Below are 27,002 nucleotides of genomic sequence, written 5' to 3' on the forward strand. Positions count from 1 at the left end.
AACCAGTACAGGGCTCTGAGCTGGTTCTGGAAATACAGGGGGAAAAAATGCATAGGACCCCCCTGTATTTCCCAGAACCAGCACCAGACTTCTTCTAGCAAGGGGGTGATGACACAGCCAGGGGAGCCCTTTCAACGGGTCTCCCAGCCGCAGCATCACCCTTGACCGCTAGTCAGCCCAGGCTGGGGATCCATGGGGAGATGGGGACCCCCCAATAAAGAGTTCCCCCTCCTCAGGGCACCCTAGGCCCAGGCTGATAGCCCGGGGCTATCCCCAGCACTCCTGGGCGGTGGGTGCTGGGTTGATTATGTCAAGTGTGGTGATATGAAAATATAACTATTGGCTTTTACTGTGGAACTACATTTCTCAGCAAGCCTCCTCCGCATGCTGGTACTTGGAGAACCACAAGTACCAGCATGCGGGGCATTACGAGCGTGCTGGTTGCTGTAGTTCCACAACAAAAGCAATATTAATAAAACACACCATAGAAAAGTACAATTTTATTAAAACATACATGCACACACACATGCACACACTATCTCACATACTTACCTAGTATCCCTGAAGCCAATCTGTCCTCTTCTCCAGTAGAGGGGAAAAGGGGAGAAGGAGTTGTATCCGCACAGAAAAGATATTAGTATGTATCCAAATTTCGTTTTACCAACATTTACAAAGAATTATTAATGTCCAAGGCAACTTGGATCCTGAAATAACTCGTGCTGGCGGTGCTCCCCAGAGCCAAAATACACTTGTATTCAAAAGGAGAGAGAAAAGAAAGCTCTTTTTGTGGGGCACTCTTATATATGATCAATGTCGTAATAAAAAATGTAACTTTTATTATAATCCTTTAAAATAAATTCCCAAGATGTATATACAATTTATGTACTGTGTAAGGCGCTGCGGAACCTTTGTGGCGCCTTATAAATAAAGGATAATAATAATAATAATAATAATAATAATACAAACAACACAAATAAAGTCAAAGCTCGTGTGTTACAAGGTAATCATACTGTGTATTATGGAGACTGTAATAAATTCTAGAGCATATGAGGTAGAAATATAGCATCTAGTATGTACTACAAGGGTCCAGTAAGTCTAGAACCCTCCTCTAGATTATTACAGTTTAATTCCATAAGGTTACCCTACACACAAAAAATTATGAAAAACTTTTTTTTAGATAATGGCGAAGGGCGAAAATATTGTGGAAAATAATGTGGAACACTCTTGCCTAGTGTTTATAGGTCTCAGATGTGCAACCCTATATTGGGTACGTGGGGTAAATATTTGGCTCAACATTAATAGCTGTTATGAGAACATTGATATATAGGACATCGCATATGGTTATACATGCCCATGTCAGACCAATATATGGTGATGTAGTATATGTCCCACACACTAGTTTATCTGTATATGTGATTATAGTTGTATATTATACTAGTGTCCTTGGAAAGGAAATGGAAGATGACACAAATGCTATATATCACCTCTCACTGGAGAAAACGTTGTGAAATAATACTGAGTATCACATAGAGCCAGATCTTCTCAGCAATATATTCCTAGGGATATATATGTGTGGAGATAGAAAAATAAATAAAAAAAAAAACACACAGACCGACAGACAAACAACATCCAATGTTTTATAATATTATGTAATGAGTAGAGCTAAGCATCACTAGCCACACACTATTTGTCAGCGTCTGATTTTGTCTTTACATATGTGACAATAAGCCCATAAGTGCATCCACCTTGATATTACTTTATACAGAGTTTATGCAGGCATAAATATCTAAATGCAGTCACGCTGTCTCTAATCAATGTGTTAATACAATACCCTCATATCTCCACATCATAAAGGAGAAACAGAGAGGCAGCAGACTGTGTCACAATATAAGGCACAGACACGGAGGTCTGAGGGGTGTGATACTGTATTACCCTTCAGTAGACATCCAGATGAAGAGAATTGGTCGGCGTGTGCACCAGCCGAACCATGATCTTGGGTGTCCTTGGACGCGCATTTCGCCTGTTATGGGCTTGTTCACCATTCTCCAGTAGGTAATCCAAAGGTGTACCTGTAATAAAGATTCCATACTCACCTCCTCCTGTGCGTAGATCTGTCCTCTTTGTTCCAAAGTAGGCAAATCCTGGGTCTTTGCAAAATAAAAAAACAAATTACCCGGTCCGATGGACATTAGTAGTGTCCTCTAAGGACACTATTACCTGAATGACAGCTACGATTTGGGGGATTTTCTTTATTTACACACAGGGGTAGGAGGTACAGGGTGACACACAGGGGTAGGGGGTCCAGGGTGACACACACACACATAAGGGTATGGGGTACAGGTTGACACACACACACACAGGGGTAGGGGGTCCAGGGTGACACACACACACACAGGGGTAGGGGGTACAGAGTGAAACACACAGGGGTAGGGGGTACAGGGTGACACACACAGGAGTAGGGGGTACAGGGTGGCACACACAGGGGTAGGGGGTAAAGGGTGACACACAAACACAGGGGTAGGTGGTACAGGGTGACACACACAGGGGTAGGGGGTACAAGCTGACACACACACAGTGGAAGGGGGTACAGGGTTACACACACACAGGGGTAGGGGGTACAAGGTGACACACACAGGGGTAGGGGGTACAGGGTGACACACTCACAGGAGTAGGGGGTACAGGGTGACACACACACAGGGGTAGGGGTTACAAGGTCACACACACACTGGGGTAGGGGGTACAGGGTGACACACACAGGGGTAGGAGGTACAGGGTGACACACACACACAGGGGTAGCGGGTAAAGGGTTACACACACACAGAGGTAGGGGGTACAGGGTGACACACACACAGGGGAAGGGGGTACAGGGTGACACACACAGGGGTAGGGGTACAGGGTGACACACACATAGGAGTAGGTAGTACAGGGTGACACATATAGGGTTAGGGGGTACAGGGTGACACACACATAGGAGTAGGGGGTACAGGGTGACACGCACTGGTGTAGGGGGTACAGGGTGACACACACACAGGGGTAGGGGGTACATGGTGACACACACAGGGGTAGGGGGTACATGTTGACACACACAGGAATTTGGGGTACATGGTGACACACACAGAAGTAGGGGGTACAGAGTGACACACACACAGGGATAGGGGGAACATGTTGACACACACAGGGGTAGGGGGTACAAGGTGTCACACACAGGGGTAGGGGGTACAGGGTGACACACACACAGGGGTAGGGGGTTCAAAGTGACATACACACAGCGGCAAGGGGTACAGGGTGACACACACAGGGGCAGGGGGTACAGGGTGACACACACACACAGGGGTAGGGGGTACAAAGTGACACACACACAGGGGTAGGGGGTACAGGGTGACACACACACAGTGGTATGGGGTACAGGGTGACACACACACACAGGGGTAGGGGGTACAGGGTTGCACACACAGGGGTAGGGGGTACAGGGTGACACACACAGGGGTAGGGGGTACAGGGTGACACACACAGGTGTAGGGGGTACAGTGCTTTTCGTCCACCCACCGCTCTTTTCTCCGATCCCCTCGGGGGGAGTTGCAGGGTGTTGGTGAGGGAGGCCCGCAGACCCAGGGACAGGCCCATTGCAAAGAAGAAACAAACAAACAAAAAAAACCCATAGTTTACAAAACACCCTGCGCTACCCTGGCTGTTAAACACTTAGCTACCCCCACCCACCCACCGCTGCAGCCCAAGTGTGCTACCGGCTACATATGATCTCCCCGCCCGCCTGCCTCCCCTGCTGCCACTGTTGAACCACCATCTCTGAGCCCCCAGTGGCTGCTTCCCAGCCCCCCTGCCCCTGGTTCACACTTACCTGTGCCTGGACCGGCAATCCGCGATCCTCTGACCAGACAATATTTTGAAGACTGCTGTCAGCTGAGATGCAGTAAAGCACCGGCCGGCACTTTCCTGCATCTCAGGTGACTGCAGCATCAGCTGATCGTCTGGTTAGAGGAGATCAGCGCTAGGACTCCGGTACAGGTTACTCTGAACCAGGGGAAGCAGCCACAGCAGTAGGGGATGTGGAGGGGGGGTCAGAGGAGGTGGGCAGTGGTGGGGGGGGCTGAGGTTTCAGAGCTGGCACACTCGGGTAGAGGTGGCGGTAGCAGTGGGGGGAATGCTTTAGCTCTGGGGGAGATGAGGGAGCAGCAGCAGTGGCGGGGGCACATGCGCAGTCACCTTATCACTGCCTGAGAGGACACCATGGGATACTGTCATGAGAGGACACCACGTGGATTTGTGCCCTGGAGCGGGAAGCCAAGCTCTGCTTCACACCATATGGCGGCTGCTGGCACTGCTGGGGGGAGGGCGGCTCAGATCTCTGGCATCACCTGCTCTCTCCCCAGATACAGGGTCCTCTGTGGGCAGCGCTCCGGGGTCACTAAGCAGGGGTGCTGGGCTCCTGTGGCCCCTGGCGGGGAGCGGTGGGGGCCCTTTTCTCAGCTCTCCGGCCCTTCAGACCTGGCCCTGTATAGCCCCGGGGAGTCCGCTGTCATCTCCTCCAGGAAAAATCGGCATCAGGGGAGGAAGCATCTATTCCAGCTATAGGGCAGCCATGTTTGTACACCCATGTGAAGCCACAGTACATACACCACCTGCTGGAGGCTCCTACTGCGGCTGCGCAACAAGTTGAAAAGTCCTATCTGTATAATGGCGCATTCTTGAGGTAAAAGTTTAAAAACTGTAACTTTCTAATTTACCTGAACCCCAAAAGCACATAACCTGGCACAATAGCTACCTCATAGAATAAACCCCAAGTCTAAATTCCACCCCTACCTTGAGTTTTGCCTTCCCAAAAAGCCCCCATAGACTCCAACAGAAAAGGGTTCCTATATTCAGAAAGAACTGATAGTTGGAGCTTAAGATTACTCCCAAATCCTAATTTTTTATGTTTATGCCCTGAAATTTGGCATGCAGCACTGTGCGACAGTTCTTCCCGCCCCTACCAAATTTCAGATTCATCCCTCCTAGAGTTTTTGAGGTGCAGCCCTGCCCCCCTCCAGAATTCTCTATGGAGAAATCTGTTTTTTTTAGATGTAGCCTTAATACAGTATAAGGGCACAACTGTATATATATATTGTGATAGGATCGCTGGTAAAGTGGTCTGTGACAGGGACATTTCTCCCAGATTCCTGTCTCATGTGTTTTAAACCCCCAGGAGAAAGTCTGCAGTGTAGCAGGCTTGAGTCTCAGCTTTTTCAAAAGCCGGTTTGGGACCTGGGGGTTGTGGGTGAGAGGAGAGGGAGGGCTACACCCACGGCCACTCCTGGTTTTGGTTCTCTTAGCCTGGTAACAGGCTTATTAGGGCTTCCACCTGAGAGTGGCGAAGATAAGCCTAATTTGTTGAGGGCTGATTGTCTCACCTGGGAGAGCAGACAGGGAGTTTGCTCAGAGACACTTGGAAACCTAACTGTGAGTGTTGTGCTGTGCTCTTGTTGCTGGTGAGGGCATTTGGCCCTGCCAGGTTCTGGTAGTGAGGGAACTACCTGTGAAGTTAGTGCCCCGACAGGGCTAGGATTTATGTTTATGTTTTCTTTATGTTATTTCTGACATTGTACAATAAAGACTGGCGCCGACCAGCTTGTACTTGCATCCAGACTGGTGTGCTGCTTCCCTGCTGCTGTGGGTGTGTGTAAGAAAGGAGTCAGAGTTATTCCCTTTTTCTACTATGATTGGCGAACTAGAGAATGCGGAGCGTGACGGTGGCCCGCCAACTGATGTGCCTCCCATTGAGATGGGACGTGTTGTTGGGCCAGTTGATCGTCTGCCTGATTTAGAGGTCAGAAGAGAGGTCTTTGCCGTGGAGCAGTTGAATGACCCTGCTTTGGTAAAAACCAGGGTGAATGTAGTAAAAGTAGTTGATGGTAAACCCGTAGACCCTGATAGTCTTTGTCCTATCCCCACATGGCAATGTGTCAGGATTTGTTATATCAGGTGACTAAGAAGGGGGAAGATGTTGTGGAACAGGCTCAACAGGCACAGCAGAGGGTATACAACCGCAATGCCCGGTTACGCAGCTTTGCTCCTGGGGACAGAGTGTTAGTGTTGGTTCCCACTGTGGAAAATAAACTTTTGGCTAAATGGCAAGGGCCCTTTGAAATCTTAAAAGAGTGGGACAGGTCAATTACAAAGTTCACCAGCCGGGGAAAAGAAAGCCGGAACAGATATACCATATAAATCTGTTAAAGCCCTGGAAAGATAAAACGGTACTGTCGGCCGTCCGAGCCCCTCCAGTAAGTCCAGGGCCCTTAGTTCCCGAAGTGACAGTGGCAAAAACCCTGTCGGCAATTCAACAACAAGAGGTCAAGGAGTTTCTGGTCAGAAATAGGGTGCTGTTCTCTGACGTACCTGGGAAAACCTCGGTCGTTAAACATGACATCATCACTGACCCAGGGGTTAAAGTGAATCTAAAGCCCTATAGGTTACCAGAAGCACCAAGAGAATCGGTGTCGAAAGAAATTAAAAATATGCTAGAGTTAGGGGTTATTGAAGTATCACATAGTGAATGGTCAAGTCCCATTGTGTTGATTCCAAAGCCCGACGGGAGTGTGCATTTCTGCAATGACTTCCGAAAGTTGAACAGTTTTTCAAAATTCGATGCCTACCCGTTGCCACAGTGGAGAAGGAGGCGTTGGCCATAAAGTGGGCGTTAGAGGCTCTCAGGTACTACTTGGTTGGTAGAAAGTTCAAATTGATCACTGACCATGCCCTTTGAAGTGGATGTCCGAAAATAAGGACAGTAATGCGAGAATTACAAGATGGTTCTTGGCATTACAAACTTTTAAATTTTCAGTGGAACACAGGCCAGGGGGCCTGTTGTTTAATGCAGACGCATTGTCACACGTTCATTGTTTGCTGGCTTCAGTTGTTCCGCCCCATAGGTCGAAACAAAGGGTGGGGATATGTGATAGGATCACTGGTAAAGTGGTCTGTGACAGGGACATTTATCCCAGATTCCTGTCTCATGTGTTTTAAATCCCCAGGAGAAATTCTGCAGTGTAGCAGGCTTGAGTCTCGGCTTTTGAAAAGCCGGTTTGGGACCTGGGGGTTGTGGGTGAGAAGAGTGGGAGGGCTCCACCCACAGCCACTCCAGGTTTTGGTTCTCTTAGCCTGGTAACAGGCTTATTAGGGCTTCCACCTGAGAGTGGTGAAGATAAGCCTAATGTGTTGAGGGCTGATTGTCTCACCTGGGAGAGCAGACAGGGAGTTTGCTCAGAGACACTTGGAAACCTAACTGTGAGTGTTGTGCTGTGCTCTTGTTGCTGGTGAGGGCATTAGGCCCTGCCAGGTTCTGGTAGTGAGGGAACTACCTGTGAAGTTAGTGCCCCGACAGGGCTAGGATTTATGTTTATGTTTTCTTTATGTTATTTCTGACATTGTACAATAAAGACTGGCGCCGACCAGCTTGTACTTGCATCCAGACTGGTATGCTGCTTCCCTGCTGCTGTGGGTGTGTGTAAGAAAGGAGTCCTTCTACCCAGGAGAGGGATCCCCTACCTTGACTGTGTCACAATATATACACACAAACATATGTCCCACATACCTTACACACACAAACATGTGTCACATACATTACAAAAAACCTTACCTTGCAGTAGATCTGATAGGGACAGGGTCTAGCAGGCTGGCAGCATGTTCTTTAGCCCTGCCCCCTCACGGCAAATGTAATCCAGAGGGGGGCGGGGCCAAATTACTAGAATCTAATTAAATCGCTGCATATTGGCTCCGCCTCATCCATATTGACCCGTGAATCGCGGACGGGGCTTATGAACATGTTGCCTGCACTCCAGTCTGTCAGGGGGGGTTTCTTGGTACTCAGAAACCCCCCCTGTGTGTGCTACTGTCATTGGTTTCTCTCTGGACTGTCAACTTTCACCAGGTTAGTGAGGGGAAGTGGGGAAGAGCGGCGGTGAGTTGTGGGGGTGGATGGGGTAAAGTCCGGTAGACTTGCCCTCTCTTGTTGGCGGCTTGGAGCTCCACATGATTTTCGGGAGCCTCCTGGGTGTACCGGTATAGAGAGTAGGCAAGTATGGATTAATGGATTAGTGTAAAGGATTGTCCTACACAGATATAATCTTAATATTCTTTATTATTCATGTTTTGTATTTTGTTTTTTTTCCTTTACTCCAAAGCTCTCTGAGAGATTCGCTCAATCCTGACACTTGCGGTTGCTTGTAACTAAAAAGACGAAATGGTACAGTAGATGGAAGGAAAGGGAGTTTGATGATGGCCGAGCACATTAAGGGGGCATTCAGGAAACTGCCAATAGGGATGCAAAGCTGTGTCTGCAATGATGGCACTAGCAAGATGCTGTGCCTGTATTACAAGGTTTTGTGAGGGTATTATAGCAAGAGTTTTATTTTTGTTTTTCGGTACATGGGAAAGAAAGTTGTACTGAAGCGGGAAATGCAGCATCCTAAACACTGCAATGCAAAAGCACGCATACTGAATTACGAATGCAAATGTGCATGGACACATAGTCTAGTTTGGGTTTCATTTGTACATGCATTTACTTGTCATCCGCAGTATCTAAACGCCATCGGATAATTGTCTAAGGGTGGAAATGTCTTCTGAACTACTGTTCATAAAGTATTATACTGGAAGAAAAATAGATGCTTGAAATTCAGAGTTCTCGGTGTGGGTGCAGTTGAGATATTATTTGCTACAGCATAAGTGTGAAAAATCCTGGACACCCCTAGGGTGAATGCGTACCACTGAGTGAATGCAGAGACTGCTGTTGCATTGGGAATCGCTCCAATTTCAGCTGGCAGAGGAAAGCTATGGGCGTTCCTGTGTGGTGTCTGGGAGGTGGGCTGAAGTGAACATAAAACATGGCTGTCTCCTGGGCGTGTTATGGGAGTGTTATGTGGGTGTCAGACCATCCGTGGATGTGGCTGTGTTCATGGTCACCCAATAGTACCCCCAAATCAAAGCATGCTATACAGTAGTGCCCCTTACTCACATTACACTGCATAGTGTCACGCCACACAGTAGTTACCCAGATACTGACACTGCTATGTGATTCTATCCCCTGTCCGCAAGCTGCACTGCCCTTCCCAGCTAGAGCCCTTGGCAAGTGTCATCCTGGCCAAGGGGTAGATACACCCCTGGGCACTGTCAGTATTACCAGACCACTTCAATTCCTGATGTATGGGTTAATTACACAATCCATAGTTGGTATAACTTTCTATTACTGGTAACTGCCATTACAGAGAAAAAGGCTACTGATCCTTTTCCTAATTACAGTATGATGCAACTCTGCATCAATTAACAAGACAATTAGTAAGCCCCAACCATTTCTCATAATATTACAGTATCAACACAACTCTTCTCAGGGCCGTAGCTAGGGTAGTGCGGCCGGTGACATCTCACAGGCCACCACAGGTCAGGGGCGCTGTTTGGGCCTGGTTAATTTCTTTTTATTATCATTCTTGCTTGTAGCTTCCTCTTATTTCATCCCCAGCATCTCCTGGCCTCTCCTATCTCTTTCCTGGCCCTTCCCCATGAAGCCATGGCCCTTTATGGGGCGGTATTATGTCCCTTTGAAAAATGAGGGGGGCGCCAATGCTCTTTCTGGCACGAGGCACCAAAAAGTCTAGTTACGGCTCTGACTCTTCTACACAGACTAGAGACCCGGCCTCCATCAGGGTGTAGGGGGGATACCGGTGTATGGGGTCCAGCTGGTGCTGATGATCATAGCTGCAAGCTGCTCCTTATTCACAGGCAAATGCCTTCCTGTGAATAAGCATCAGTTTTCAGGTCCAGGATTATCTACTTCAGTGTTGCTCTGTCAGATTGTGATCATTGGAGCAGGCTCAGATTAGACATGTACTCCTCTTCTCCCCGCAAATTAGTCAACCGCGGCTCACACACTGCAATCTGCCACTCAATAGCCAAGCCCTCTCCAAAGCACTCAAGGTGGCTCTCCATGTGACTAATGGCAGCAGAATCTTGTTGACATTGCTCTCCTTCTCACTCGACTGGTCGCTGATCATGTTCACTACCGCCTTACCGTGGTGGCACCACCTGGTCGCGCCCCCCCTTGGCAAGATATGCCCTGGCCTGCACAGAGGCCATGTTTAGAGAATTTTCAGAAGCAGACACTGCGCAAGTCATAGGGTGTCATAAGATTATGGGCCTCATTTAGTAACGAGTTTTATCACCAAAACGAGTGATAAATGTCACAACATATGATAAATGGTGCTCCAGCCAATCAGCTCCCAACTGTCAACTGCTAGAAAAATAACATTTGCTTATTACCTTCGCAGCTACTCTGCAAAATCGCACATCCGCGCATGCTAGTGCGCACCTCTGAATCCAGCCCAATGCTCCAGTATAGATATTTGGCAAAACAAGTGTAAAAGCACTGATAGAGGCTTGTAAATATTCTGTACAAGGAATAAGGGGGAGATGTATTAACGCCGATATCGCCGATGCAGTACATCCCCCCTGACTTCGCATACATACTGCATTTCATTACCACGGTATGTACCAAGGATTTCGCAAAGGACAGCTCTCTCGATGAGAGCTGTCCTTTGCGATGCTGCCAGGCAGAGGGACTTCCAGGTTTAACACCCAGGACGTGGGCCGCTGGGGCTCATGGGAGGGATCCGTTCGGATCCCTCCCAGCCCCGAGCGTCACGTTAAGAAGCCCTGGTAGGTCTTTATCTGCTGTGAATATCCTCTGTCCTAAATCTGAGATGAGAAAGATCTACAGGACATGAGCAATACAGTCTATTATGTGTTGTGGTGGAGTGGGTTTACTATTTAATTTTTTACTTTCTATAATTTTTTTTTTTAGGTTTCTTTGAGAGTCGATAAACCTGTTGTGGCTCCTGGTTCCGAAATTGAGTTCCATATAGAGGCTGCTCCAGCTTCATTGTGTTTCCAAAGAGTGATTGATGCCAAATTAAAGATACTAAATTTGTATGACCCCTTCAACCCTACTGCTGTAAGTGTCTCTAGCAGAATAAAGCTGGATAGGTTGTGTCTACAGTACACAGGGCTCCCAAGAGCTGTGTCGGGCTGGGTGAAGGGGCGTGGACTAATCATGGGACATGTGACCACGCCCCCTTAAGAAAACAAAAGGAAAGAAATACTGTTGCAGTGCGACAAAGTGGCGTGGCACGCTGTGGAGGGGGTGCTGCGAGCCCCCTTAGCCCACTGCAGGAAGGGTCTGTAGAAAATAGACACCTCCTTGCTGCATCTGCGATCCCAGCGCTGCGACCGCAGCCTGGCCAGGTCCCGGTCACTTGCGAGGCCAGGGAATCTGCCAGCCACCACTTGGCCGGGTCCAAACCATCATTGTGTATTATCTCTTTCGTGAGCAAGTGTCCTCTCATCTTGTTAGTTTTTTATGTTGTGAAATTTTACAAGCACTGGTCATGGAAAAGTTCTTCTGATAATCTTTGACTGCGTGTATGATGCTTGAACAAAGAAACATATTCTGCAACATTATAGTAATGTTCAGACTTCAATATAATGATCTTGGGGGGAGGGGACATCACTTTGATTATTAAAGTTATGCAGAGCAAAAATGTAGTGTAATCTATGACAAAATCTGATTGGTTGTTATGGCTTTCCATATAGTACATGTACCTTGTATAGGCTATAAACAGAAGTCTAACTATATAGTATGTACGGTTGTTATTGAAATAGAGTATAAATAGTATCCAGCTAGATCGACAATGTAAAGGCCGACAGTCAATGTATATCAACATGTGGTCGACATGTAATCGTCGACAGGGACAAAAGGTGGACAGATACAAAAGGTTGACTGATAAATGGTCGACAGTGCCAACAGGTTCAAATGGTTGACAACACAAAACTGGTCAATACTTTTCTTTATGGTTTTTCATTAGGATAGGCTCTTGGGGGCAGAGGTGTAGCTAGCAGCCATGGTGCCCGGCGCAAGGGTATGTCATGCCACCCCCTCACCTGTACTGAATTAGGGGTCAACATGTAGGGGTATATAGAAATATGTTTTATATATATATATATATATATATATATATATATATATATATATACATACATACATACATACACACCAAAAGTATCAGCAGCACTCCTGGACTTATATGAATAATCAATATAGTTTATTGCATGTCTGTTAGTATAAGTGAAGGCACACTGGCATAAATGTGATTTACACATCAAGTGCCGGTTCAGAATTGGACTGTGTGTGTGTGTATATAATATGTGTATATATATATATATATATATATATATATATATATATATATATATTTAAAGTCAGAAATCCACTGCACTCGCCACTCCCAGATTTGGGGTGCAGACCTGCACTCACCATTCCCAGGCATGGGGTGCAAGTGGCTTGTGACCACATTGCTTAAATAAATAAAAACAGAAACCTCAGCACTCAACAATGTTAAATCACTCACAATAATATATAAATAAATAATGTGGTTTGGTTCATGGATTGATCAATGCATTTAAGCCTGCAGCCCTCATCACGGGACCGCATTTTTCTGCAGGTCCTACACTAACTGTCATATTTATGGAAACCTTATAGCTGCTATCACAGAGTTTAAACTGAAATGGCGAGTGCAGTGGATTTCTGACTTTGTATATTTGGTTAATTTTTAATTAACCTTTTGTGGTCATAGCTTTCTCATGCACCCTTTTGCAAACTCATTTATAACAATCTGTGTCAGCTGCCTTTTTGGTAGTGTGATAAAAGCTATGGCCCTCATTCAGAGCCGTTCGTTAACCGTAGTACGCTCGTTGCGTTCCGATGTTGACTAACCGCGCATGCGTCGGTGTTACACTGCGCATGTGCGTACGGCAGATTGCGAGCTTTTTTTGACTCGTTCGTAAAATAGCGTGCAGGAAGTGACATGTCAAATGTGATTGACAGAACAGGGTGTTTTTGGGTGTTGACGGGGGTGGAGATGGAAAAACGCAGGCGTGGCGAGGCGTTTTTGGGGCGTACATACATTAGCAGATGCGAACGGAAAATGTGTTCGTACCGACTCATACGTCACTGGATGATCCTCTTTCCCTTCAAAATGCTCGCACAGCTTAGGGTCTGGATTACTCGACCACATTGGCGATGGCCTTCTCCTCCGTCCCGGCACTCCACGATGTAGCATCGATTAATCGTGGGTGGTCAGAAAAGCAATTAGTGTTGGATTGAAAACCGGCTTGGTATGTGTTTTGAAATCAGTTTTTTGGGTTAGCACAAAAGCGTACGTAGGTGGAAATCATAGCTGCTAATGTCAGGATTACACAATCAATTTGCGTACATTTGTGGGGGTTTATTTTGGCCTCAATTTGTTGGATTTGGCCTATTGTAACAATAATGTCATCATGTTTTTTTAGATTTTCCCATTTTCTTTTGGCCAGGTGAATTTGCATCGTTATGTAAATTTTTAAACGTTCCTTAAAGAGCCCTTTTTTTAATTCATGTAAAATGTGGTTTTTCCACATTTTTGCCTTGTGGGCCAGGATTAAATGTAACCCATTTTGACAATAATGTCAGAATACAATTTCAAACTTTTTTGGGAATTTTATTGCTCCAACAAAAAATAAAAAAAACAACAGATTTTACAAAAATATTTTTTGCAGTGTTCATTCCCAAAGTTAAAATAATTGTGCCAACATAAAAGATTTTGGAAACGTAAAACACAAAATTAAAAACAATTCACAAGAAAGGAGAGGGAAGTTTTGGCCAGAAAGGAATATGAGGCAAGCACAGAAGGAGTGTGGGAAAAGTAACCATTGCTGTCACCGTTTTTTCACCCGTTTGGCTGGGGGAGGGAGGGCGCCAGACCGGGTCCGGGATGTCATCGGGCTGGCCTGTCCAGAGGCAGATGTTGTGGCCTCTGGACTAGGCACAGGGCTAGGCACATTTGGAGGATTGGCTGATGTTGTGCCAGAGGTGGAGGATCCCGATGTTCCGGCAGGAAGGGAGGTCGGCTCCACCATGTGCTGGCGAACGAGCTGATCCAGGGCATTGGCGATGCGGATGTTGAACCTGGTATTTTCCGCCAGGGCCTGACCAATGGTCACGTTGGCCGCAGCATTTTGCTCCAGGGCCTCAGCCACCCATACCAGACTGGCGTCCATCCTCTGCAGAATCTCTGTATGGAAATCCGATTTTAAATTGAGTTCTGTGAGGAGGGACACTGCCTGCGAGGGGGATTGCCCTGGACTGTCTTCTGCAGGGTCCTCAGCCGGATGTACTGGTTCCTCCCCTGCAGAGCCAGCAGAAATACAGCGGCCAAGGCTCCCCTCTGGAGAAGACTCATCCGCCTGTGTCTCTGTTGGAAAAATGAGAAAAGACTCACATTAGAATCTACATATTGGTCCAATAACATTTCAGAGTTGGTGACATCACAATATTTACCTTGGACAACATGAGGAGCTGCAAAGTCTGGCATGTCCGTATCCATGTTGGACACGCCAAACACCTCCACAGCCTGCACACACCCCTGTGCCAGCTCTTCTAAATCATTCAACTCCAATGACACAGGGGTGGGACCCCCACCTGTCCCCTTTGCATGCCTAGCCCTGTCTGCCAGTTTTTGTTTCAGGCGATATTTGAAGTCTTGCCATCTGTGGGTGAAAAAGTAGACATTATTCATGCATTCTTTCCCCAAGTTTTTTTGGGTGGTCAAGTTTTTACTTACCGCCGTTTGACATCCCGGGCTAGACGGACATAATCACCCACCCTATTGACAGCAACGGCTACCTCATCCCACATTCTCCACTTCTGGCTTGTACTCATATTCCTGTCTGCCTGTGGCAGGATGTCCACACACTTCTGAACCAAAACCTCCATCTCCTTTCTTGTGAATTGTGGCTGCCTTTTCTTTTTTCCAGCTTTGGCCGGAATACTGGGCCCAGCAGCCTCTTCCATGTCATCCTCCTCACCTATTTGTTTAAATTTTGAGAATTGTAAACTTCACAACTTCCACTATATTATTTTTCAAATTAATCATTGTTTACAAATGCCTGAAATACTTACCGCCAGACTGTTGCCCATTAGTTTCCCTGGTCTGTAGCCATGTCTTAACTTAAAACAAGAAATACACCAGAATTTTGGGTTGGGCTCGTGACGTATTTATACATGCGTCCGTATTTTGCGGCCGCATCATTGATTGTGCGTTCCTATGATCCCTCCTTAATTTGTGCCGGAAACTAAACACTATTTATGGCTTTGGGCGTCTCGAGCCGAGGTGGCGTTTTTGGATTGTTGGAGGTTACCTTGGTCGGAGTTTCTTGTTGCCGGATTTTGGAGTTGGCGTTGTTGGGAGTTTATTTTGTTTGCTATATTTGCGTTTTTATTTTCCGTTCGCATTTTTTCTTGTGTTTTTTTTTTGCTCGTTTCTTGATTTGGTAAGTTTTTGGAAGTCTAACTTTGGTTCAATTTGTGTCTCCTTCTTTTTCTGATTTTTCTAACGTTTTTTTTGCGTAATTTCATCTCTGTTAGGTTTTTATTTGGCTCTGCCCCAAAGACCTTTTGATCGGGAATCTTATATATTAGCGCATTTTTATCTGTTTGTATAGTGACTTGTATTTGCGAACTAATTAGCGCATTTTTATCTGTTTGTATAGTGACTTGTATTTGCGAACTAATTAGCGCATTTTTAAATGCTTATTCATCCTGTTAAATTGTTTGTGTTTTCCCTTTAGCATTTGTTGCTTACATTTGGCCCCAATTTGACGTACTGTGCGCAATGTCGTTTTGCTCTTTGGCCAAATGTGTGTTTCTCCCCTTTTATGTTTTGTTTTGCACCAAATTTTAAAACATAAATGCACAGACTAAACTGTTTTATTTTAATATTGTGAATATTTACAGTTTGCACGTATCATGACAATACCCCGGCATGTAAGCAGCAATGGAGGGTATCATCAAGCTAAGTTGTTTTTTTTTATTTTGGGGTGGGTAAAAAGCCTTACATTCAAATCTTGCCATTTCAGGTTGATCTGGGTCGGATTGTTCTGGCCATGCTCCCGGAAGCCGACCAACCTCAATCTCATCCCAGGAGTAGGCATCGTAGGCGTGCAAGGCCCCAGATATTTCGAACACGTGTCACCCTTTTTGGAATGCCCGATGATGAGGTTTTAAGACGCTACCGTCTTCCTCCCCAAATCATCATAGACTCTCTCTCATTAATAGAGAGTGATCTTGAGCGGCAAATTGACAGTCCTACAGCAATACCACCATTTACGCAATTTATGTCAGTGTTACATTTCTGTGCCTCAGGATCGTTTCAAACAACGGTGGGAATAGTGGCGGGCATCTCACAATCCTCCTTTTCCCGGATCCTGAGGGCAGTGATGGAGGCACTTTTCAAGCACCTCCATCATTTTATTCAAATGCCTTTGGATATGGGTGCCCTTAGTGTGGCCAAGGCCAATTTTTACCAAATAGCTGGCTTCCCACACATCATAGGGGTTGTGGATGGTACTCACATACCACTTCAGCCTCCAGCACGGCTGGAGGCCATATTTCGCAACCGTAAACACTATCACTCCCTGAATGTAATGGTGGTATGTGATGCCTCCCTCCAGATCCTGTCCCTGAATGCAAAATTACCAGGAAGTGCACATGACTCATTCGTCATCCGGCAATCAGGGATATGGCACAAATTAACCAACCTACAAGCTGGTGATGCGTGGCTTCTGGGTAAGTGGAGACCTTTAGTACATAACAATGTTAAGCTTGATACACAGTGATCCTGATGTTGTCTATTCTTTTTCACAGGAGACAGTGGCTACCCTTGCATGCCCTGGCTGCTCACTCCTTATTTGGCTCCCATACCAGGCCCACAAAGTGAGTTTAATGCCGTTCTTACAGCCACAAGGCAAGTGGTGGAGCACTGTATCGGCCTCTTAAAAGGCCAATTCAGATGCCTCCACTGCTCTGGTGGCGAGCTCATGTATTTGCCGGATATGGTTTCGAAAATTGTGGTCCTGTGTGGGATATTTCACAACATCGCCATAAGGAGTGGTGTCCCAATGCAGCCAGAGGATGCCTTACCTGAGGATGGCCCCCCCGAGGTTGGTCGGAGGTCAGTATGTGGGGAGGCCATACGCGATGATGTGGTGGCCAGATATTTTAGGTAATTATTGTCAAAACAACAGTGTTTATACCCAATGTGGTACGGTTTGTTTGAGAACATCTATTTTTTTATTAATTTTTTCCCCATCTTCTGTTTGTTTGCATAATCTTTGGCACTCCCACGATGACTACTTCCTGCTACCCTTCAAAAACCTTTATGTGGAAACTTGTGGAATATATTATGTAACCCATATTGCAATGCCATATTTGTGGAATCATGTTGGAATGGTCCTTCGTCAACCAGTTCTTTATTTGTTGTGTGTTTGTTTCAAGTTTTTGGTATGTTGTGTATTTATGATTATCAGTGTGTGTTTTGTTTGTGAGTGACCACTTTGTTTTTTTATTTATGTTGTGAATAAATTTATTGAGAGTGTAATTTGGTTCCTTTTTTTGCACGTTAGAAGCAAGTGTAACCAGGCTCACACACGTTACATTTGCCTAAGGGGTAACCCAGTAATGAAGCAAGTTGAGCTAAAATGTAATATGTTTTCGGGGTACAAACCAACACACCAAGGAATCCTGTACAATCAGTTGGCTTTGTAATATCGGCCTAAGCAGCTTGCCCACCAAATAGGAACCTGTAAAATGTAGTAAAATATAATTTGGCCAACACCAAAAAAGGAAAATGACATTGGCACTGGTAGGTGTTTCTTGTGCCTGTTTGCCTTCAAAATACAACACACAATCTTAGTGAGAATAATTGCCAATCCTTGCTACTTATGTCAGTGTAAAGAATCTTGGATTTACAAAAAACGCATGAGACAGAACGTTAATTAGAAATGATTAATTTATAAACATTTGGAAAAATAATCAACAAAAATCTACTTCCTAAGGAGGACCGACAGATGGTCAAGGACCAGCAGCAGACCGGTGATTTGCTCCCGCATACGGGCCACACAGTCGCCGATTTCCTCCCGATGCCTCTGTTCCTCTGTGGGTTAGAAAAGTGTGGGGATTAATACATCAATAATGAACCCACATTCAAAAACAACACAAAACAAGCAAACCAAAAATTTAAATATTGTAAAAAAAAGCATCATTACACCGATAAAACCCAGCACCCCAAAATGGTGTAGGACAAAAATACAAGGCCAAAAAAAAGATTCCCACAGGAGTGATATGTGTATGGTGAAATCAGCAGGAACAGGTAAAGACAACCCCAAAAATCTCAAAAAGTCTACAAAAACTCCAAAAAAAAGGGGAAGACACATGATTACATATAAACAGTTTGTGGTGCCAAAAAATCAAAAGCCAAAACATACCGTTCACCAAAACACCAGATCGAGAAGCCACTCCCTCGACCTCCTCGGAGGTGGCTCCATTCCCCAAACCTATGGGCAGGGTGTTGGCAGATTCCGGGGAGGGGGTATTTGGTGGAGGGGTGGTTGGAGGAGAGGGGAATTGGGATGGAGGGGAAGGAGCCCCGAAATCTCCGCAACAGGGTCTTGCCAGGCTGGGGAGGAGGGGGTAATGGAGGAATTGGGGGTTGGCGAAAGTGGCCGTGACCGGTGTCTTGTGTGATGATGACGCCGTAGTCTTTGCTGTGCCCCTAAAAGATGTGATAAAAATTGTGGTTAGTTTCAACATAAATCCCAAAAAAACACTATTTTAAGACAACACAAATAGGAAAACATGGCCATGCAGATATGAGTACAATGAATAAATAGTCAGACATGAAAACATGCACACGCAGATATGAGTTCAATGAATAAATAGTCAGACATGAAAACATGGCAATGCAGATATGAGTACAATGAATAACTAGGACAGACATGAAAACATGCACACGCATTTAGGGCCACCAAGATAAACATGAAAACCACAGTCCATAAAACTTACTTTCCGCGATCTGCATGCGAAAGCATGCCAGCAAGCAGGGCGTCCGCCGGTGCAGGTCCGACCACCTGCGCTCCAGCTGGCCGATATGTCGGCGTGAGCCGAAGGAGCGCAGGCAGCGACGTACCTCCGCATATGCGGAACGCTTTTGGTGATTGGTGATGGGTGGAGGCTGGCTGGTGATCCGCCTATCCATCACCTCCGTTAGCACCAGCAGCTCGCGCCTGGTGAATGCGGCGGCTCTCATGATGGCAATGGTGTATTTTTAAAAATTTATTTTTAATAAAGCACCCAAAAAAATTTTGATTGGCTAATGTATTTTGATAATTAACAGGACCAATTCTATTGGTTAGGGTATGAGTCATGTGTTCGACAGGGCCACAAATCTCTTGAGAGTTATGATAGGCTTGATGCAGTGACATGCGTAAGCAAATTTAAATAAAGAAATGAACCCCGGGAAATATGCGGGGATCAAAACAAATAGAACAATTGTTTAATTGGGGCTAACATGTATTTTGACCAATAAAAGCGAAGGTTTAAGCCGTACGTATTCTGCGGGTAAACACAAACACGGACAAGATTAAAGTTTATTGCATTGTGTTGAAAAAAAAAACAATTAAGCTAATTGATACATTGATTGGCATGATACGATTGAGGGAGGTAGGCAGAATAAACGAGCAGGTAATCGGAATCGGACAGGCCCACTTCCGGTTTGTACTTGTGCGTGCGTTCCCTTCAAGCCATTTCGGGGATGTACGCTCGCTATTTGGCACGCTCGTTAGTTAGAGGAGGGGTCTGTTGAGTTTATGGAGGATTTTTATCTGCGTTCGAAAATACAAGCGAGTGCTTGAATTTACATATTTTTTTACGAACGCCGAACGTACGTACGCCTACTTGCGTCCGGGTCTGAATCAGGGCCAATGTTTGGTGACTGCCTTGCCTTTAAAAGCCATTAGCTGGCAGGTGAGCCTTAAACCAGGTAAAAAATTTCAGTTTAAACTCTGTGATGCAGCTACCAGGTTTCCATAAATATGACAGATAGATTTCTGAAGAGAAATTGGGTCCCATGATGAGGGCTGCAGGCTTAAATGCATTGATCGATCCATGAACCAAAACCCCATTATTTATTTATATATTATTGTGGGTGATTTAACAATGGTGAGTGCTGAGTTTTCTGTTTATACATTGATACCTAAAAGCTGTGCGAGGCACTTGTAGAGAGACAGCACACAGAACAGACCAAGGGGTATATTGACTAAAAAGTTTAATATATAATTTTAAGGCAGTTAACATCTAATGAAATGGAATCAAATTGAAATTTAATTTTACTTTTCAAATCCCACATTTACTAAAATTAAATTTTGAGTTCAATTCTAAAATCAAATTCGATTTTGATCGATTTGGACTAGGAATCGCTTACTTGGTTTTCAATGTAGAATTCAAAATCAAATTTAATATGACACATAAAATTGAACACAACATCCCCAAATAATAGACCTGTTTCAGCTTTGCATGAGTAGCCTGAGCAGGTGCACGTTACACAGAAGCATGCATAGATCAGTGAGATCCGTGCATGCTTCTATGTGTGTAAAAATGGAGAAAAAGTGATAAAAAAAAAACATTATGCGTGGTCCCCACCTAAAAGCACAACCAGCAACGGGCTTTTCTGAGCCGGTACTGGTTGTGAAAATACAGGGGAAAAAGACACATTGTGGTCCCCCATATTTTCATTAACCACAACCAGGCTCAGTAAGCCAGTCCTGGTTGTGGAAATACGGGGGACAAAATGAGCAGGGATTCCCCGTATTAGCCACAACCAGCACTGTACTCTTTCTACCAGGGGTGTAATTCCACAGCCTTAGGACCTGCTTCACGGAGTCCCCCAGCCAAAGCATTAACACCCCATGCTAGTCAGCCCAGGCCAAGGATCACTGGGGAGTTGGGGACCCCCCAATAAAGGGGTTCCTCCTCCCCAGGGCACCCCATGCCTGGAATGATAGCCCAGAGCTATCCCCAGCACCCCTGAGCAGCGGGTGCCTGGTTGATTGTGTCAAAAATAGCTTAAATAATATTGTCCTTTATAGGGGAACTATAGGTCCCAGCAAGCCTCCCCAGCATGCTGGTACTTGGAGAAGCACAAGGGGCATTAAGGGCCCACTGGTACCTCTAGTTCACCTGCAAAAGAAATATAAAAAAAGACCAGACATACACCGAAGGTTTTATTTTACTACACATGCACTCTCTCACTCAGCCTACATACTTACCTTGTCCCTAGCGCTGGTCTGTCCTCTTGTTCAGTAGAATCCTGATTGGGACATGTTATAAAAAAAAAAAAACATATTCACCTACCCTTTGGTTCTGGTCCTCTTCCTTCCATCTAGGCATCCTTGTTCTTAATATAACAACCTGAAATAACGCAGGGTTACTAGAAAAGCTGAAAGCTCGACCCCCAGATGAATTTCGGGAGATTCTAGGTACTGTTAATAGACCTTCATCAATGGATCGCAGTAATCGAGTGGGACGGTAAAGAATCAGAAGCTGCTTTAGGTACCTTGGGCATGGTCATGTAGGACTTTGTAAGTTAGTAAGCCAATCTTGAAATCAATTCGCCATCTGACAGGCAGTCAGTGAAGGGAGTAGAGAGTGGTTGTTATGTGGCTGGAATGGGGCTGGTTAGCTAATAGCCTGGCAGCTGCGTTTTGTACCATCTGCAAGTGGTGCATTTCTTTTTCTGGGAGTCCAAGGTAGAGGGGGTTGCAGTAGTCTAGGCATGATGATATAAATGCATGTATGACTTTAGGCAGATCTTCTGAGGGAATTAAGTGCTTGATTCTTGCAATGTTCCTCAGATGAAAGAATGAGGAATTGATTGTGGCTGATACCTGATGTTTATGTGTCAAGCCACTATCCAGGACAACACCAAGATTCCGGACATGTTCAGTGTTTTGTAATTCTGATCCCCCAAGCGTAAGTCCTGTTGGTTGGCTATTCTGTAGCCCTGACTTGTGACCTATCCTAAGGACCTCTCTTTTCTTAGGGTTCAGTTGCAGCCAACTGGCACTCATCCACCCCTGAAGCTCAGCTAGGCAGCCATTTAGGGTTGTTATGGGGTCCTTTGTACCTGGAGCAAAGGACAGGTACAGTTGTGTATCATCTGCATAGCAGTGGTAGACCAGGCCATGACGTCTGATTATTTCACTCAATGGTAGCATGTATACTACAAAAAGAATGGGAGATAGTATAGAACCGTGTGGGACACCACATGGAAGTGGCACTGGTGATGAAGAGTTTACTCCAGAAGAAACTCTCTGTGACCAGCCGGTCAGAAAGGATTTGAACCAGCTAAGGACTGTGCCAGAAATTTTTCAGGTGCTCAAAGTTTTGACACATTTTCTCCCCTGAATGAGGTGGGTATAAGAGTGTGTTTTGGGGTTCTTAACTACAGATGCTAGTGACCGCACAGGATATTTATTACATCTTGGAGGGACATAAAATGGAGAAGTTGATTATATCAAACAATCAGCATCTGTCATTTTGCAGGCTGCACTAGTAAAATGACAGTTGGAAGCTGATTGGTTACTACTGTATGAGCAACATCTCCACTTGACTTCTCTCCAAGATTTGTTGAGAGACAGAGAGAGACACAGACAGAGACAAACAGAGACAGAGGACCTCATTCAGAGTTGATCGCTTGCTGCAAGTGATCGCTCTAAATGAGGTCGGCCGCTTACTTTTTTAAGTGCTGCCTCCTGGTCGAACGCTAAGCTGTTTGTTACCAACCACAGCTCTAGCGACCGACCAGGGTGATGGTCGCGACGGTGAAGACCATCGTGACCATCTGGGCTTGCGACGAGACCCTAAGGTTGGGTCTCATCAACCGCAAGCCCCAGGGAGCTTCCTGCTCTGATCGAACAGGAAGCTCCCCACTGACATCACTGCTGATGTCAGTGGGGCTGCCCCCAAACGGCAAGCGTTGCGTTGGGAATGCCTTCATATGGCCAGGCATGCCCCCTGCTCGCCTCCCAAATGGGGCGAACTGTAATTCACCATCGACAACTCGCCCCATTTGCTGCGAGACCCCTAGCGACAGAGCACCCATTGCTAGCCGGGTCTTGCGCATGCGCATGACGGTGCCGGCTCCGTCGTGCACATGCCCAGTGGGGCAACATCGATCCAGTTGCGAGCGCTCAGCACTTGCGACTAGGTCTGAATGACCCCCAGAGAGAGACAGAGAGAAAGAGAGAGGGAGAGAGACTGTGTTGCCAACTGGATTAACAAGGCTTGGGTCACAGATAAGAAAGTTGCAGAGTGAGAGGGGAAAGAGTAAAGGAGTCTATTTACTAAGCCTTGGATGGAGATAAAGTGAACGGAGATAAAGTACCAGCCAATCAGCTCCTAACTGCCATGTCAGGCTGCATTTAAAAAATGACAGGTAGGAGCTGATTGGCTGGTACTTTAACTCTATCCACTTTACCCCTCCAAGGCTTAGTAATAGCCCCCAAAGTTACTCATATTGTATTTACACATGATCCATCGTGGCACAAAACTCTACTTTCATAACATACTCACCCAGTCTTGTGTGACAGAGAGAAGGGACTGCACTAAGGGCCTGATTCAGACCCGCCCGTAAGCGGCCGCTCGTTCGCTCTGAGCGATGGTCTCACAACTGCGCATGCATATGGTTCGCAATGCACGTGCGCAAACCAGTCATTGCGTTCAGAAATTGTGTGCTCGTAATACACAGAGGGGCCGCTATTTTGAGTGACAGAATGTGGCGTTTTTGGGTGGTAACAGGGGAAGGTGCTTGAGAACGGGGGAGTGGAGATTCGAACGCAGAAGTGCCCGACTGTCAAAACGGAGTTTAATGGGAGTGCATAATTAGCAAAGGAGCGTCATCGACCACATCACTTGGTTGTCTTTTAGCCTGAACTGCTCGCAGTGATTGTGGGAAGTAAGGCCTACCTCAAGCGCTGCGAGCAGTTCAGATGCCTCTCGATGTTCCCGATTAATCTAATAAATACCGGAGATGATGTGTGTTGCGAACGGCAAAGGGGCGTCTTTAAAAATAGCAAGCGCAATTAGCGGCCGCTCGCTCAGACATAGAGGTGTCCTCACACGGCAAAGAGCAAGCGCTCAATTTAAATATCCGGCCCCTTTTTGAATGCGAGCAGCCGCTAATTAATAATAATAGTATCGTAAAGGATAGCTCTTGCGATAAGAGCTGCCCTTTGCGAAGCAACTGACGTCGGGTTTGGGGGTGTCCGTGTGATTCCGCTCCCTTCAAGTCCCGGGAACTTCCTACTAGTGACCTCTGCAAGAAGTCCCAGGCTCCTCCTCCTCCTCCTTCCTGCACCCAGAAGATTAGGAGGAGGAGGCGGTGGAGGACCCAGGAGGAGCACGGGCCAGCGACCAGGAGACTCAGGTAAGTGGGGCCCAGGGCCAGGTGACTGCGGTGCGGCGAGGCGGCGACGAAGCGTCAAGTGTAGGATGCCGTAAGAAGCCCATAGGCTTCTATAGGGTAAAGCCAGGCTTTTCTGGTGTTACCCTCTGCACCAATAATAGGGCAGCCGGGGCTTAGTACATATGAAAACAGGGTTTTTACCGCATTTTTCCTTTAGTACATCCCGGCCCTAGGGCTCTATTTATTTACTTTATCTTGACTAAAATAAAGTGAAAAAGGGTGTTTTCACACCCTTTTCACATTATTTTAGTATCACCTATAATTATTACAGGGCAATTTGAGTAGAATTCGTAAAATTCTACTCCAACCCCTAAGTATCACTTATTTTTAGTAAGCAGATCACATTTCCCATAATTGTAATGGGAACTGTGATCCGACCAGAGTTACTAAAAATAAAATGTGAAAAAATATCGGGGAAAGCCCTGTGATAATAACGCCAGGTGGCGTTGTCCAGGGTCTCCCCCGGTTACCGGCCTCCTGCCCTGCTGTAACAGGGAGAGAAGAGCCGGGAGTCGGTCCCAGTAATCAGCTGTGTGGTCTAAACAGACCGCAAGCTGATTACTGTAAAAAAAAGATTACAAAAAAATAGTAAAAAAAAAATTCACTTACCTGACTCCAGGGACCGGTGATCGGGCCTCCGGTGATGACTCCCCTCCGGTCAGCTGGTCTACCATGGTGCTGCCCGTTCATCAGGTGATTGGGTCCCAGTGCAGTATGGGAGATCACCTGACCGGAGGAATGGAAAACATCACCGGAGGCCCGGAACATGCAGGTAAGTGTAATTAAGGGAGGGGGGTCGCGGGGGGTCCTTGATCGCAGGGGCGGGGCTTAGCGCCGGGGGGTGGTAGCAGCCGCGACCGGTCGGCTCATGTGTGGGCACTTAATCCTGGTATATCAGCAAAAATACCGTGATAAGGCTCCGAAGGGGATTTTGCAGGGACAGAGCTTTATCGCAAGCTCTGTCCCTCTAAGGGATTTGTAGTAAATCCCTGTGATATTGCCTGAATTCACTCGGTAATATCACACTACAATTGGCATTCAGTATGCGGATTGTAGTAAATAGAGCCCATAGTGAGAATGATCCATTTTAATTTATTTTCTTCTATTTTTTTCAATATGAGACAATGATGTACTGCCTGGTGAGTAGGCACAAGAGAGTTTGTAAGGTATAAATGCATGTACAGTAACTTGTATTTATCCGCATTACAGATGTATGATATGTTCAGACGTTATGAATATGGTTACCAATCTGGTGAATTTAATTTTGACAAGCCAAACTACCCCTGTGAGGATCCAAACAATGTATACTATTGCCATGGACTGTACTTACGGCCTGCTAGCAGCCCAACAGATGGAGACTCTTACAATTACTTCAGGGTAAGTACAGGGAGATGCTGACTATAGCACTGTATGGGGATACATCTGTGTTTTACGGTATGTTACATTATTTGCATGGATATGCCACAATTGTGTTAATAAAAGGTACATATTATGATAACTCTTCCGCTATTCTCTTCACCACCTTGGGCTACCTTTTCCATGTCAGTTATTTTTTTAAATACTATGGTGCATATTTATTAATTAGCATTTTTTATCTCTAATAATTATAATTTCTTAATGCCGCTTATTGCGGCAATAACATAATTAAGGATCAACAGCATCTACAGTATTTAAAAACATCCAGGGACAGGGATTCCAGAATAGACCATCTTCAATGTGTTAGAAGTAAAGTGATCACTAATGTGCTATTGAGCATGCGTGGTCACCAGACTGCACGTGTGCGAGTGGACATTGCTTTGGAGTAATCCTTTAGATTCCTCTCCCGTTAAATTGTGCAGAATGTAGTTCATAGGCTACAATGGCTAACAGCATATAAAGACAACTGGGGCCAAGTAAGTTGACACTTTAGCAGCCCCCATAGAAACCTCCGATATCTGCTGCCATCCTCCCTATATACAGCAATGCTTAATATGTACTGGTGACCCCCGAAAACGGGATTGTTGGAGGATATCCTGTAACTATTTTTGATATATATTCCCCAATGGGGCCTATTTACGAAAAATCCCATTGAATACGGCCCGAATATTAACAGTCATACCTAAATATACTGTATCTCAGCGGTTTGGAATGGATTTGTAGGCATTAGAGATACCAGGACATGGGGTCCTATAGGCATTAGAGCTACCGGGCCATGGGGTCCGATAGGCATTAGATCTACTGGGACATGGGCTTCCATAGGCATTAGAGCTACTGGGACATGGGCTTCGATAGGCATTAGAGTTACCCGGACATGTGCTCCAATATGCATTAGAGCTACCAGGCCATGGGGTCCGATAGGCATTAGAGCTACTGGGACATGTGCTCAAATAGGCATTAGAGCTAATGGGGTATGTGCTCTGCTAGGCATTAGAGCTACTGGGACATGGGCTCCAATAGGCATTAGAGCTACTGGAACATGGGCTCTGATACGTATTAGAGCTACCGGGACATGGACTCTGATAGGCATTAGAGCTACTGTACCAGGACATGGGCTCAAATAGGCATTAGAGCTAATGGGATATGTGTTTTGAT

General features: G+C 45.8%; 1 protein-coding gene across 1 annotated transcript in view; it reads left to right on the forward strand.

Moving 5' to 3' along the window:
- Positions 1–27,002, forward strand: part of LOC148501812 (ovostatin-like) — a 259,021-nt gene that overhangs the window by 142,634 nt on the left and 89,385 nt on the right. The window contains exons 17-18 of the mRNA XM_088449994.1: positions 10,844–10,993; positions 25,641–25,808. Of these exons, the coding sequence (XP_088306120.1) occupies positions 10,844–10,993; positions 25,641–25,808 (318 nt within the window). The remainder of the gene's footprint in view (positions 1–10,843; positions 10,994–25,640; positions 25,809–27,002) is intronic.

The sequence above is a fragment of the Taudactylus pleione genome, unplaced genomic scaffold, assembly GCF_031769625.1.
Source record: "Taudactylus pleione unplaced genomic scaffold, aTauple2 ptg000502l, whole genome shotgun sequence".
Taxonomy (NCBI): Eukaryota; Metazoa; Chordata; class Amphibia; order Anura; family Myobatrachidae; genus Taudactylus; species Taudactylus pleione.